The sequence below is a fragment of the Anser brachyrhynchus genome (assembly GCF_964034855.1).
Source record: "Anser brachyrhynchus genome assembly, chromosome: 2".
NCBI lineage: Eukaryota > Metazoa > Chordata > Aves > Anseriformes > Anatidae > Anser > Anser brachyrhynchus.
The window spans coordinates 66479730-66495334 of NC_137695.1; the positions used below are offsets into that span (position 1 = coordinate 66479730).

Sequence of the window (15605 nt, forward strand, 5' to 3'; positions counted from 1 at the left end):
CCCCACATCCAGGGCTTAAGTTTTGGTGGCAGCTTTCCTTCTGTCACCATAAATTCTAAACTCAACCACTTCATGGTCACTATGACCGAGACGGCCTCCAATTGCCACGTCTCCCACAAGACCATCTCTGTTCTCCAGCAACAGATCTAGGAGGGCTCCTTTCCTAGTTGGCTCCCTTAGCACCTGCACCAAGAAGTTATCATCTAGGTGCTTTATGAACCTCCTGGACTTGCTCGTGTCAGCCGTGTGGTGATCCCAGTTGAAGTCTGGCAAGTTAAAATCCCCCATTAGGACAAGGGGAGTCAATCTCGAGGCACCTCTTAGTTCTGCAAAGAATAATTCATCAGCGTTGTCATCCTGGCCAGGTGGTCTGTAATAGACTCCCACAACGACATCCCCTTTATTTGTTCGTCCCTTAATCCTTACCCAGAGGCTCTCAACTTTGCCATCGCCAACTTGAAGTTCCACACAGTCCAGCCTATTCTTCACATACATCGCCACCCCACCACCTCGCCTACCCTGCCTGTCCCTCCTGAAGAGCCTGTAACCATCTATTGCAACAAACCAGCCACAGGACTCATCCCACCAGGTTTCGCTTATGCCAATGATGTCGTAGCTTTGGGACTGGGCCAAGACTTCCAGCTCATCCATTTTATTCCTCATACTGTGTGCGTTTGTGTAGAAGCACTTCAAATGCACCTCCCTACACGCAGCACCTTGTGTATCCGACTGAAGGGCCTCACTAGGACACAGTCCCTCTGATTCTAGCACATCACAGTTTTTGTTTTGGAAAGAAAAAATATTGCAATAATTTTGACAGAAAAGGTAACTTTCTCAAATGATAAACAGAAGAGATATTGATGCAATTTAGTCCTCCAAATCTACTGACAGATGCATGCTTACCATTCATAGCTGTATGAAGGCGAAGTTGAAATGAAAGCAAGCTTAGGAAAAGGAATTTGCATTGTTCCATTGCTGCTGCTGAACATCGAACAGGCAGTAAGTGCTTTACACTTGCTCTGCACAAGCGGCCTTTCAGTATACTTTCCTAGCAGGCTAACATAACTGCATCAACATTAGCTACTGGGCTTATTCTAGTTTTCCAAGGATGTCTAGTTATACTAATTCCTCTCTATTCAAAACAAAGCAAAAATAAACACATGCATACTTCAAAGGACAAAAGCAAACAATAGAGCAACACTAGCAAAGCAAAATGCAGAAACTGAATTTATGGAAAGGTTGACAGAATCTGGAGCACTTGGTTTAATGGAAGACAAACCAAAATGTGACAAATCTGGAAAAAGAAACTTTTCAAAGGTACAAAGTTTTTATAAACCACTTAACACACCTGAATCTCTCGTACTGACTGATGGCTGCAGAAGTTTTGAAGCTGTTCTTTGCAGCTGTTCTCACCTTAGCATGGAAATTTTCCACAAGTCTACCTGTGGATGTCTACCTCCACACAGTTTACAACTTCTCAAATGAAAGGAGAACCTCCCTCTGGTGAAAATTTGAGACTCAAACTTGTTATTTCAGAACAGAATTTCAAAATGTGTTGGGTTCAAGTTTAACTCTCCAAACTCAAAACAGCAACAGGCTTCTGATGTAATAACTGAGGATATGAAAAGTGTGTTCCCCTAGGCTCTGTCCTTAAACTCCAGAAAGAAAGCTTGGTTGTGTCAGAGAGAAAATCAGCTCTCCCTCTCCTGGCTCCTATGTACTACAAGCAAGTTGCCTAGAAGCTACAGAGCAAAGCGCTTAAACATGCTCACTCTGACTTGTGATTGCTCAGTAAACAGCCGCAGCTTAAAGGCATTACTCCTCCAGTTTAGAAATAGATGGGGGAAGATACTTCCATACATATCTCAGCAGTTCTGGCCCACAGTCTTAAATTCTGGTGTAAATCTATTTTCACTGGCAGCATAAGCTAGCATACTAAACTGGAGCTAAGGCACAGCACACATTCAATTCTGATGGCTTTGCTGGGGGGGAAAGCACACATGAATGCAATAGCAGGACATTTGGGAGCAGCAGCTTAAACCACTGTATCAAAATTCACTGGAACTCATCTGTCACTGTCTTTGCCCTCCTATTGTGAAACAGCCTATCCAAGCCTATGGCTTATTTTCACTTCTTTTCCCTTGCTGCTCTTCTTAAAATGTTACTAATGCAGCTTGTCAGATTTTCTTCAGCTTTATAAGCAGGAGCTAAAGGCATTGTACTGAGAAATAAGTGAGAGGAGGAAGAAACACTCTTCAGTGTCAGGCATAAATGGTGCTCTAAAGTTTTTACTTCTTTGTTGTTGTGGTACTGACTGTTTTCTTTAAGATGGCTAAGGTAACAAATATAATTTACAGAAATCTAACACTGTACAAAAGAAGACATAACATTCAGCAAAAATCCAAATTAAATCTAAGTAAGCATAAAACTTTTTAAGGAATAAACACTGAGGCATGGCATCCTATTAGCTTTCAAATCAAGCAGCAAGACTGCTTGTATTATGATCTTAGTTCTCCCTAACACACTCACCAATGCAAGACAATCTCTCTGATGTACTTTCATAGCCCATGATGTGCTATGGAAATCACACAACTGAGCAGTATGTCTTGTTGTTCTCTGCAAATCTGTATGTACCTTTCTAGGCAGTAAGTATATTCATCCAGGATTTCAATATTCCAGTTTTGTGCAGCAGAAAGCATCAATATTTGTATTTAGTCACTCACCCATAATGTGTAGGATCCCCTGCGACTCCCTGGAAAAGTCAGCATACTCTGATCTGAAACAGCAACGGATGCCAGGCCACTGCTTCTGGATGGTGGCCATTCAAAGTCAGCTTCAGCCTGCTCGGTTTTGCTTTTCGGCTTCTTTATAATCTGTAAGGTTGGGGTAGGTGGGGTGGGAGCACAGGAGATGGAGAGAGAGGGGGAAAAAAGTACTTTTTTTTTCTTTTTTAGAACATCACATTAACTCTGTGTCAAGGCAAACTATCCAGAAAGAACACTGGAGTTTCCCTTTGCTTTTTTTCACAGTTCATGCAGGGATGATTCTGACAAGCTGCTTGCAAGTTTCTCATCTAAAGTCACACTGCTTGCAAGCACATAAGCAACAATACAATTAGTCATAACCAATGCCTGTAGGAATATCAGAGGTGAATTAAATAAACATGGAAACCTGTTCCTACTGTAACACTTTAAACATTAGCAGCATCTAATGTCAAGTATTTTCTCAGATAAAGAACACTTGCAAAGAAACATAAAATACAACATATGAGGGGAATTTCAAAGGCTCCCATGACATCTAGACTCATTTCTACTGAAAACAAAGAGGTTTTAGGTGTCTAGACACTATTTTTGTTTTTGCAAATCTACACCGTTTTAAGAGAGACGTCATATAAATTACCTACTACCCTACACTGACAGATTATTTCCTGCTACACTTCATTTCCACAACTTTCCTGGCTTCTGTTTAAAATATATACAGAACATTATTCTACAGCATAAAAGATCTCGTTAGGCAGCTTTTGACAAAAGTGGTAGCAATTCAAGTTTAGCTGATATAGACTTTGGACATTTGGACTATCTCCTGATAAGGAGAATGGATCTTCTAATATCCCTATTAAAAAAGAAGACGGATCATTTCCCATTGAGCATATACAGATGTGGTAATGAGCTTAGTTCACACGGAGGCAGACTGAATAAGCAGAGTGGTTGCTTCTCTGATCCCTAAAACTCAGAATCACTCTGTTCATGTTTGTCTTGCCTTGCTCCAGCCTGTCCAGACAAACTCAAGGGGTATTTGTTCCCACTAGCCCTCCATTTTGGCCCTGCATCTGAGCCAACTGCAGCTTTACAGGCAGAAGACAAAGCTTCCCAAAAAAAGCCACACAAATCAGGGTTCTGTGGTATTTTGCATCTCTCTCATAGAATCCTTAACAGAATTGTATTTTAATGATTAATGTTTTTTTCATATGTTTTGTAGATTCAGAGTTCAGTAGAGTTGGTATAGTCAAATGCCTGCTCCTTTATAGTGGAAAAACTTTGTGCCTTTTGTGAACTGAAATATATACATAAAATCCTAGTAAGGAGGGTCCTCCTTTTCCCAGCAAGCATATCACAGACCTGAAGGAGTCTTACCTCTCAGCTCTGAGGGTGTAGGCTATCAATTTAGGCACTGGATTAAGCTTATTTGTAGATTAATCTCTCTGTCAGATACAGCTGATTAAGCCTAGATTGTTGTAGTTCAAATTGCAACTTGTCATTTACTGTGTACTTCCTACATTGGTGTCATCCTCTTCTCTGTTAGCAGAACCACAGCTCACCAGACTAAAGAACTGTGTTTTGGCTATTGAACAAGCTATGGAAAAAATGTCTGCCATACCTTCTGCACGATGGTTGTGGCCAGCTCTTCTATGAGGTCCTCCTTGTGTTTTTGCAAGTAGCAAGCCTCGTTCTGCTTGTCCTGCATGAAGACAGTTATCTGTAGATGCTAAGATCACATAAAAATGGCCTTTCCACAGAAATTGTATAGATCAAAAAGTGGGTAATATGCCCTATTGGCACTGTGGGAAGAAATTGCAGGTACTTACATCATGCATCACCTTCTGAAACACAGCATACATCTTGAATGCAAATTCATAAAACTCATACCTAACTCTGCAGGTGATGCACGTCGTCACTTTTTTTTTTCTTTTGTATCTACTTGTTTTCATACTACTACCCAAATTAAAAGCAACATAATTGTTCTGTTTAAATTAACAAAACGTATTAGAAAATGTTACCAGACTGTCACTGTAGGTCTCTGCCTTAGAAATAGCTTCTTCCACTGCTTCCTCTGCAACACGTAAGGCCACAGCAAGGGTATCCATCATGCTGTGTCCTAGGTGAAGAATAAATTGAAATCACTGTGTTCAGTATATACATATATTTTGCATAAAGAACTGCAAAATTCAGACCCCTATTCTGGACATATTTTCAAATCTCAGTTTGTTCATGGCTAAATTCATTTCCTCAATCCATAATCATGCATAGCAAAATAAACACCTTAAGAGAGAGCAATAAATCTCAACTTCTATTTAATTTGTTAAATTTAGATATTAAACATGATAAAACATAGTATTTCTAAGCTGCTTATCTTAGAATCCAGAAAAATAGTTAGTCATAGGAGGAAAATCCATAAGCTTCCTGTAAACACCAAGAGGATATGAGAAAAAGAATGAAAAAAATATAAGCATAGGAAAGGAAGGAAGAGAGAAGCAGCAAATAATGAACATTAAGACAATCATGTTAGAATAAGCATGTAATATCTGGAATAGTAAAGCAAGAAATCCGAACAAAGTTCATGTGAACACAGAGGATTTTTAGTATCTTGCTAAACATTTTAGCTAAAAGACTGTTGGATCTGTAAACAAGACTTATCAACACTCTAGGCTATTTGTCCAGTAAGTCAAAGTGTAAGGATTGAGTTTTAATTGAATAAGTTTTTAGCAGTGTACCTTCTGTCTGTCTGCAGAATGTAGAGTCACTGCCACAAATGCTTCCTTCATTTTCAAAGCTCCCTTCAAAAAAACCTCCTTCTGCTCAAAAAAATGACAGTACCATGTGTTAGTATAAGAAATATCCATTCACAGCAGGGATATTATTAGATTAGAATATTCTCTTAAGGTACAGTGACACCTCACACAAAGAGGGATAACCAGATAATTCCCCCTACCTTTTTGTATAAAGCATGATTGCAGCCATTTTTGCCAAAAAAACACACTGCTTTTATATGAAAGCCCTAGAAAATTATTTGTACTGTAAACGAGAGAGAGGAAGAAGCTACTAGAACATAAAACTTACATGGTGAAAGTTAAGTTTGCGGAATTTGCTTTTAATATGGCATTTGGGGTTGAAATTGATTATATATTTTAAAGGGCAACGCTGTAGAAATAAGCCAAAACCTAGACATGTATACTAGCATATATCTTCAAATGGAACAAAAGGTTTACCTAACAGTCACATGGAGAGCAGAAGAAGAAAGTTATCAGCGACATTTAGACTCAAAGGCCTTCCTCAGAAAAGTCTCATAGATCAAGCACATGCCACTCCAACTCACCATTGCACTGTTCACAGTTCCACTCAAATTCAGTTACAATATGGCTTGAGGAAAGACAACACGTCATAGTAAAGTTCTGAAGGATCCATCCCCACAATTTTTAAGTCCACTGTCCTATTTCCATCCTGATTGGTATGAGCATTCTTGCCTTTACACATATTTGTGTATCGGCTGTTAAAGAATCTTCTCTAGAAAAATGAATTGATTGCAGAGACAGCAGAAAGACTAATATATCAGAATTTAATACATTGCTCATTTCTTCCTAGAAGTTTTTATGCCAGTATTCATAAGAAACACCTAGAATTTTCACTCAGGATTAGAGAGTCCACTTACCATCATATAACTTCAGAAAAAGACAAGCTAAAGACTACATAAAAATTGCAGTTGCTGTAGAAATTTTGAAGGAATTACATTAGAAAAGTATCCAGTCTAATAAAGCCAGTGAAATCTCAAATGTTCAGCCAGTTGTGCTTTGATTAATTCATTAAAATTACCACTCTGACACAAAATACCCTTTCTTGTAATCTATTTTACATCTTCAATTACTATTACAGGGTTTTTAACACTTCAGGAAGGATTGTGTCTCTTCATTTAAAAGGGTGCCACCAACACAGCATCTTTTAACCATTTACAAACATCATTACAATAAAATGTGGCCTGTTTGAAATCTTTAAGAAAGCAAAGCCTTAAGTGAGGACAATCTAAGTTTTGGTCAACTTAGATATATGGAATGTATCCTATGTTAACAAAATTTTGCTTCAAATGCCATAAAATATGTTCTCAAGCCAAATGTTGAATGCAAGATTATTTTCTTATCAATTGACTACTCAGGACTATGATAAATTTTGAGACATGGACTAGAATGCAAACTGCAATTTACTTTATGGACTGAAGATCACAATTCTGCTGTTAGAAGGAGTGGCATAATTAAGATTATCAGTGGCATAATTAAGATTAAATATTATTTGAATTATTAAAACAGCTCTCTAAGGCACTTCACCTCTTTTTCTCTCTCTACTATGATATTTCTGAAAAAAATATAACCTTTAAATTATTATTTTGGGGAATAATCTCAGAATTTTCATTGTTTTAGCTCGTGTGTTAAAGTAGGTAAACTAATAAGACATGAACACAGCTGTTTTTACCTATTACATCAGGACAAACTCCGCTTTCCAGTCTATGCTTCTTGTATAAGTTCTTCAGGACTTTGGCACTTCCAAAACACTTAAAACGGCTCTTCACATTATTATAGTACCAATCCAGAGACTGGGTCCTCAAGAACCTAAAACAAAAAATAAACAACATATTTGGAATGATTCTACAATAAATAAACCAAACTGTTTACTATCCCTTTATATCAAAAGGGATCTTTACAGCGTTAGAGCATAAAGATACTAATTTCTGAATAGTTCTTCAGAGTTTGTATCTTGTATGTGTCTGATACTAGAACAAAAAGTAAAGGTAATTACTGAGCAAATATCTGCTTGGCATTACTCAAAGTTTTGTTTTGTTTTGACTACTATCAAAACAGCTGGTCTCCCCTGCTACATTACAATTCCAAAACTACAGCCTTTTGAAAAGCATAAACAAGCCTTGGAACAGCACAGGAAGGTTTTAAAAATAGCCTTTATTTCCACAGTTTAAGAGATAATGCAAGAACATTAGCCCATTAGTACACTCAAAAATAAAATTTTCCTAAAAGTATATCACTGCTTTTATTTATGGAAAACACTATTTTGAGGACCTCAAAGCAGAATGAGAAAGAGAAGCAGGCAGACAACCTTTTGGGAGGATGTTCTCACAACTGCAGTTTGGTCTGTTACGTCCAGCAATAAGCATCATTGATGTTAATAACGGAACCTACTGGATCTGTCCCCAGAGCTCACAAACTTTTAGAAAGCCATGAGATACTGTTCAGCTCTGTATTCTTTTCCACCTGGCAGAGGGCACTCACTTCACCCCTGTTCCTTCAGTGGTTGGTGGTGGAGCATACGCCATATGCCCAGGCAACATAACCACAGGTTACTGCAGGGAAACCCACAGCACACCCATGTGTTTCCTATAGAAGGTGACATTGGGTCCTAAGCACGTAAGCACTAAGGTCCTACCTGTAAGTTAAAGCTGATTTACCCAGACGCCTGCAGGAAGGAGAAATAAGCTTGAGCCAGTAAATATGAGTTAATTCTGTCCATTCTCTTTCCTGTCTGGGCCCATTTGTTCCTCTGCATACTGCCACAGTTCTTTATTTTTAGTTAATTTACTGCACTTACAAATGCAGGAACCAAGATATTTTGATATGACATGAATACAGTACAGGCTACTGTCCTGGTTTCAGTTAGGATAGAGTTAATTTTCCTCGTAGTAGCTGGTAGGGTGCTATGTTTTGGATTAGGATGAGAAGAATGCTGATAACATGCTGATGTTTTAATTGTTGCAGAGCAGTGCTTACACTAAGCCAAGGACTTTTCAGCTTCTCGCTCTGTCCTGCCAGCGGGCAGGCTAGGGGTGCAGCAGGAGCTGGGAGGACATAGACCCAGGACAGCTGACCCAAACTGGCCAAAGGGGTATTCCATACCATCTGACGTCATGCTAAACAATATATAGGGGTGGATGGCCGGGGTGGGGGGCTGGCTGCTCGGGGATAGGCTGGGCATCGGTCAGCAGGTGGTGAGCAATTGCACTGTGCATCACTTGTTTTGTATACATTATTATTATTATTATTATTATTTTCCTGTCTTAATAAACTGTCTCTATCTCAACTCACAGGCTTCACTTTCCCGTTTCTCTCCCCCGTCCCAGAGAGGGAGGGGGGAGGGTGAGCGAACGGCTGTGTGGTGCTTAGCTGCCAGCCGGGTTAAACCACAACAGCTATGAAGGCAATTCCCCCCTTGTACTAATTACTAAAATAGAGGTCTTAAACCTAGAAAGTCCATGAGCTTGTTACATAATTAAGCAGAGATGACGCAGAAGAACTTAGAAATCAAAATGTTAAGGTTAGTCACCAGTGTCAACATGCTAACCCCCGCAGAAATTATTACTGTCAGTAGTGCTGGACTCTCATCGCTTCCATACTTGAAGAAATTCAATGATTTAACTCCATTTATTAAATCTGGGGCCTTGGGTAAAAAAGAAAAACACAAAACCCAGTCTAAACTTTACATTTTTCTTCAGGGACTCTGGACTTTTCTTTATAAAATGAAAAGCACATGAAAATCCACAGTTTTTGTTTAACATACGCCATTTCACAAGAAAATAAAATCTCACCTTTTGTGAGACTAACAGTGTAGTTCTTACTCAGCACTAACCCTTAAGAGATGCTCAATAGAGACCAACTACGCTGAGCAGAGGTTTCAACTAAGTGCTTCCAGTCAATCTCTGGATTTTTTGAGTGTCAGTATAGTTAAACAGGAATATCTGCTTCATGTAAAGCAGAACATCACGATCTAGTTCATTCCTCTGTCACCACTGGGAAGTGTTTAGTAGCAAACAACAGCAGTGATAAGAAACGTGTGCCTGTGGTGCTTAGGAACATGGTCTAGTGGTGGATTTGGTAGTGTTATGCGATGGTTTGACCTGCTGATCTTACAGGTCTTTTCCAACCTAAATGATTTTATGATTCTATGCATAGGTCTGTCTGTGAAGCAGATTTCTGAATTCCTGCAACTCTGCCACTAAGGAACCAGTTATGATCAGTAATCAGGTCCAGAGCAGGGCTTGGCAGCTGACACATCAATGAATGCCTTGCCTCCATTCACATATGTGAATGGAGGCAAGTTGCTCTGCAGAACCTGCAGTTCTTTGGTGTTTTGAGATCCTACCTTCATTGTTGGCAGGAACTGTGTGCTTTCATGTAAACTGTACCAGAAAGGAACAAACACTGTCTTCTACTTGCTGTATTTGATTCCATTTGTCCACTCAGTTTCTGCATGTGCTAGGAGCATAATATATCAGTCAACAGCACGGAGTTGCAATCATTACTATGGATATAACTAAGTTTGGATAACTGGGCTGGAAGAGGCTTAGCAAGAGGTATTAGCCAGGAAAAATGCTCTTCTGCCCCATATTTTTTTCCCATGTTACCATGTTTTCCTGGGTCTGATCAATACTGTTTTTGTAAGAACAGAAAGCTAATTAGCACTGTTTTCTTAAAAGGACAATACGCTGCTTTGCAGCTAACACAATTTAAGGGTAGGCTCTGTATTTGTAATGGTAACATTTTCCATACATGAACTTTGGGAGAGTAAAATTGATAAGAGATTACACATCTCAAAGAAACAATGAAAGAAGACATGCTTGCTTCTTTGTACTAGCTAATCTGGTATAAACAACAGGGTTGGGAATTTTTTTAAACTTCCTCATTTCTGCAGGATTAACACTTTGTGAGTAATCTAAACATCTCACGCTTCTCTCTTATGTGTTGGAGAGCTACCATCAGCTCCAAATCTATGATTCTGTCCTGCATACATTTTATAGGAGATTATAAGGTCTCTTCTAAAGCTTTTCAGCCTCTTAACTTTCCAGTAAGTCACAATGTGCCTGCTGACTCTTCTGGGGAGAAAGGATTTGGAGAACAGAGCAGTTCTCCTTATAGATACTAAAATAAAGGGCTCACTCAAAAGAGAAATAAGAGCATTTTCCCCTTGTTTCAAAATCCTTTACTGTTGACCTGTATTTTAAAGTCATGTTCTGCAAAGGCTGTTCCATGAGGCCAGAATAACGGAAGACTATGCCACTACTAGCATTAAATTGTAAAAATTTAACGCTTCCCTTATTACCACTAATAGAATGTGTGCAAGTTCTCTCCACAAAATCAAATTCACACAGAAAGGATATTAATTGTATGCATTTTAAAGAAGCAGGAATGGTTGAAGCTATTTCTCTTTATTTCTGTGCCACAAAGACTGCTATGTCTTTATTTTTAAATACCCTTAAATGTTAAGGACATTCTTTGTGTTATATAATATTACCATGGAGCTGAGTTACATTTTGACGTGCTTTTCGCAGTGGGGAATACTGTGATTTTAAAATTCTGCTTTACTAGAAAGTGTGAAAGCTAAGCAAACACTTGTGCTTTAATAACAGAAAAACTTGAATGAGTATTAAAAGCCCCAGCCCTTTTTTTAGTGCAGCAATGTGTTTGCTTTAATCAAGTAGCACCATAGGAGTAATGGATAAGCTTATGCAAAATTTTTATAAGCAAGAATATTCCATACAGTTTTCAATACATTTCTCACCTCCAGCACTCAACCACTCCATTTTTAGGCTTCTCCTGAGGAAAAGAGTACACCAGCTGTGCTGGGGAGCGGGGACATGAACCATATCTGTCATTATTAGTGGTGATCACAGGAAAATCATGTGAAAGACATGTAATATTACCAGTCAGCCCTGATGAAAATTAAGTAAGCTGCCACTGGATATTTGAAACCAAATCGAAAGAAGTCCAAATCCAAATGCTTGCCTAAAGCTGGAAAGCTCATATTACGAAAATGGAACATTTCACATTTTAGCTTCAAAAAGCTTTTTTATGAGGGTATCTTAAATTACAGGATACATTCATTCTATTTGTGTATGATCTACAGGATTTATTTTATGACATAGAAATCACAAATATACAAACAAAAATGTTGCCACTGAAACAAACCTTCCCCCATAAACAAAAGGAAAGATTTCACTTTATCTGAATGCATTTTCCCGTAGAAATTTCATTTCAGATGAAATTTTGTATTTTTGTTTTTCCCCTATCTTCCTTTGCTGTATTCAGCTTCTCAATATTTTTTCAAAGGGAAGAAATTCTGTATCCTGGTCACCCTGTACTGGATATTTTAAAGGCAAATAACAAGAATTAATCAATAAGCATCATTAGCAAATTTATGACACTCATATGCATGCAACATGCTAAAGCAAACATTACAAATTTATCCTTTGTACCTATCCACTGAAGTAAGGCAAAATTCAAACAAAAAAAATCATAAATCAACTTCAGAATGCAGAGAGCAACATTAAAACACTCTCAGGAAAATCTGGTCATTGAACTTTGCATTAATGCTAATGAAATGAAATTATTTTCAGTCAAAATATAACAACTAAAATATAACAGTGTCCTGGTTCCAGTTAGGACAGAGTTAATTTTCCCTCATAGTAGCTGGTAGGGTGCTATGTTTTGGATTAGGATGAGAAGAGCGCTGATAACATGCTGATGTTTTAATTGTTGCAGAGCAGTGCTTACACCAAGCCAAGGACTTTTCGGCTTCTCGCTCTGTCCTGCCAGCGAGCAGGCTGGGGGTGCAGCAGGAGCTGGGAGGGGACAGACCCAGGACAGCTGACCCAAACTGGCCAAAGGGGTATTCCATACCATCTGACGTCATGCTAAACAATATATAGGGGTGGCTGGCCGGGGTGGGGGGGCCGGCTGCTCGGGGATAGGCTGGGCATCGGTCAGCGGGTGGTGAGCAATTGCATTGTGCATCACTTGTTTTCTTACACATTATTATTTTTAATACTATTATCATTATCACTGTTATTATTATTATTGTTATTATTATATTCCTGTCTTAATAAACTGTCTTTATCTCAACTCACAGGCTTCACTTTCCCGTTTCTCTCCCCCATCCCAGAGAGGGAGGGGGGAGGGTGAGCGAACGGCTGTGTGGTGTTTAGCTGCCAGCCGGGTTAAACCACAACAAACAGATAGCAAATGAAACAACAGAACATTAAGCAATTTTGATTAGTTATCTGAATTACTTAAGTGAAGGATTTTCTTTCTGCAAACTTCATTTTTAATCCACAGATTCTTGAAAAACAGATGAACAAAAAACAAGCGAGGTCGATGCAGCATAAAAATTTTCACAAGAGATACAAACTCCACTCCATCAGAAAAAAATACCAGAGGATAAAACATGCAAATTAATTCTGTAATCCTGATTAGAAAAATATGCAGGGCTTTTAATATAGAGCTAAAGAACACCAAAAAGACAACAATCCTCTGCTTTAAGGTCTGTTTCTGCTCTTGTGTTGGGAGAAAGCTGTGAACAAGCAGCTGTGAAATGCCAGCAAAGATGAGAAGCATCACCATGTAAAATCAAAGAGAAAACAGAGCTCATTTCAAGATTATTTAAAGAAAGAAATTTAAAAAATAAAATAAGCCGAAAACCCTAAAACTTTGATGGGTAGTGAAGAGATGCAATTTAATTTCTCATCTTTTGTAGCGGTACTCTCTCCCTGCAAGCCCAACTTGTGCTAAGCTAGGCTGTAAAGCCTTCTTCTGGGAATTAAGCGCACAGTGACTCCACCACCCGCTTCCTGAGATTACATGTATTTGTAGATTTTCAACTCCACAAGCCACAGGACAGCTTAAGAAACATGCTGTTGAGCTGGAGGCACTGCTTTCTTTTATATATGTATAAATATAAATATATATATCAGTATACATAATGTATTATATACACAGCAGGAGCATAACACATCCAAATCCAAGCCTCACGAGGTCCTGAGCTGGGGGATATAAAGAAAGCATTTCCTTGCCACCCATCCAGCTATGGCAAGGAGGAAGAATGAGATGGAGTGATGCTGCACTCCCCAGAAAACAAAGCACCCAGACACAGTTTGGATAGTTATCCTGCACAGTTCAAGCAAAAAAATTTTCTTGAATTACAATGGGAAACAGGCTAGAACGGGAATAGCTGGCTAGCCCTAGAAGGTCAGCTCAGCCACCAATTGCATCTCAGCAGCTCTTCCTTTGGGCAAGACTGAGGTGAGGGTATCAGATGCTGTGCAATGGTGCTGTCTGCTACCGCATGCCAATGAGCGTCCTGAACATACAGTGTGTGCCCACTGAGCTTTTTACCATTCTTTGCCTTTTGCTTTCTCTGTTTTGTGCTACTTGTGAGTAGAGCTCTCTGATTAAGCTGTAAAAAAACAGGGCACTTTTTTTTTTTAAATATAATTTCTTTTTTCAAACCAACTGAAGTCACCACATTTAAAATGAATATTTTTCCCTTGTGTGCTTTACCCTGTTGCACAGAAAATATTTTTAGTTGGAAGCTTTATTGTGCAAGCCGTTCAGCAGTCTGACAAAGCTAAATTCCAGCTTACAGCTGAAAACTGTAGGAAAAAATCCAAAGCCTTTACAAATTGTATAAATGAGACTTTAATCCCAGCTGGCCTCACTAACATCTGGGCACACATACAAATATACTTTTCATATGGATTTTCAGCTATTTGAATAATGACAAATAGAAAAAGAAAAAAAAAAGAACTCTAGTTTTGTAAATAGTTGTATCACAATAATAAAAAGAAAACAGTCCTATAAGTACAGATTAGCCATACTGTCAGAGTAATACAGCTGTTTCTGTAAAATAGCCCTACTCAGAGCTCTTGGGTAATATTGAACTGCTCTCCAGAGCAGAATTTGCTTCTTTAACCATCAGAAAGCTTCAAGGCCTTATCCTCCTGTCTTCTCCAGGGCCAGCTTATGCTGTTCTGCACAAGGCAGGTGGTATCCTCACAGGGCCAGCCAGTTTTGATAAGATGCAGAAATGCATGTGTGATATCAGCATGTTTGCTCTAAGTTTAATCAAGAGCCATCAAGAAAAATGTAAGAAACTAGAAGAAAGGATATGAACAGGAGAGGTTAAAGCAGGTAGAGGCTGCAAAGCCACCTGGTCACGCAGCAAAGATGATGATGTGCAATGGATTGTCAAGTCCCATAGTGCTGGCTTGCAATTGCTGGCAGCCAGTGGAGCACAAAAATCACAGCCCTTCTCAGCTAGATCCACAGTGCTCATTTGAGAAGAGCAATCACACCAAGGATTTTGCTCAAAAAGCACACCAAGAATTGTTGAGTTCCCATAACACTGAGATGGAAATGCATCCAAAGTGGCTGTTATTTGACCAAAATATCTCTTCTCTCTCTTCTTGCCTTAATTGTTTTAGTTTCATAAAAGAGGTTTTCATGTTTTGCTAAGGAAAGGCCAATGAGGCAATTTTTGTGGCATTTTTTTTCCAACAATGCTGCTTAGGGCCTAAGCAAACAAAGGGACTTACTGTAGATCCATTGTATACAAGGCTGCATACAGTAGACATTTTTGCATTAAGACACTGTTGTTTCACCTGATAGTGGCAGAGAAGGTCTCAGTGCAGTAAAAGGAGGCATCCTCCTGTGTGTAGTGGCCATAGGGAGAGACAGAGCCAAAAGAAGCTACCTGTCTTACCCTCATCTTCCATCAAAGGGGAGAAAATATAGGTCTCTTCTCAAGCTGAACTCATCCCATAAGGAAAAGAAACTTGACCGCATTTTGGGGAAGCAATCCCTGCTACTAGGAGCAAGCTGGTTGCACTGGGAACTGCTGCCTGCTGGTGTGGCTCATGGTGCAGCCTGCCAAATGGCTGCCGAGCCCAAGTGGGTCAGACACTGAGGGGTGTGTGCATGACCCTCTCTCCTTCTGTGCATCTAAGGCGGGAGCCTTACAGGAACAAATTAAAACATCATTTCTCTCTGCACATACACAGTTCTT

At 39.2% G+C, this 15605-nt stretch overlaps 1 protein-coding gene across 11 annotated transcripts in view; it reads right to left on the minus strand.

Annotated features, from left to right (window-relative positions):
* The window catches only part of MYRIP (myosin VIIA and Rab interacting protein), a 232553-nt gene that overhangs the window by 54562 nt on the left and 162386 nt on the right, over window positions 1-15605 (minus strand). For all 11 annotated transcript variants that reach the window (XR_013946532.1, XM_080580085.1, XM_080580083.1 and 8 more), the window contains 5 exons: window positions 7239-7375; window positions 5492-5572; window positions 4778-4875; window positions 4378-4458; window positions 2724-2873 (listed from right to left, as the gene is read on the minus strand). Coding sequence is in view for 10 of the 11 variants with exons in the window: in XM_080580085.1 (XP_080436211.1) it covers window positions 2724-2873; window positions 4378-4458; window positions 4778-4875; window positions 5492-5572; window positions 7239-7375 (547 nt within the window). In the remaining variant the exon portion in view is untranslated. The remainder of the gene's footprint in view (window positions 1-2723; window positions 2874-4377; window positions 4459-4777; window positions 4876-5491; window positions 5573-7238; window positions 7376-15605) is intronic.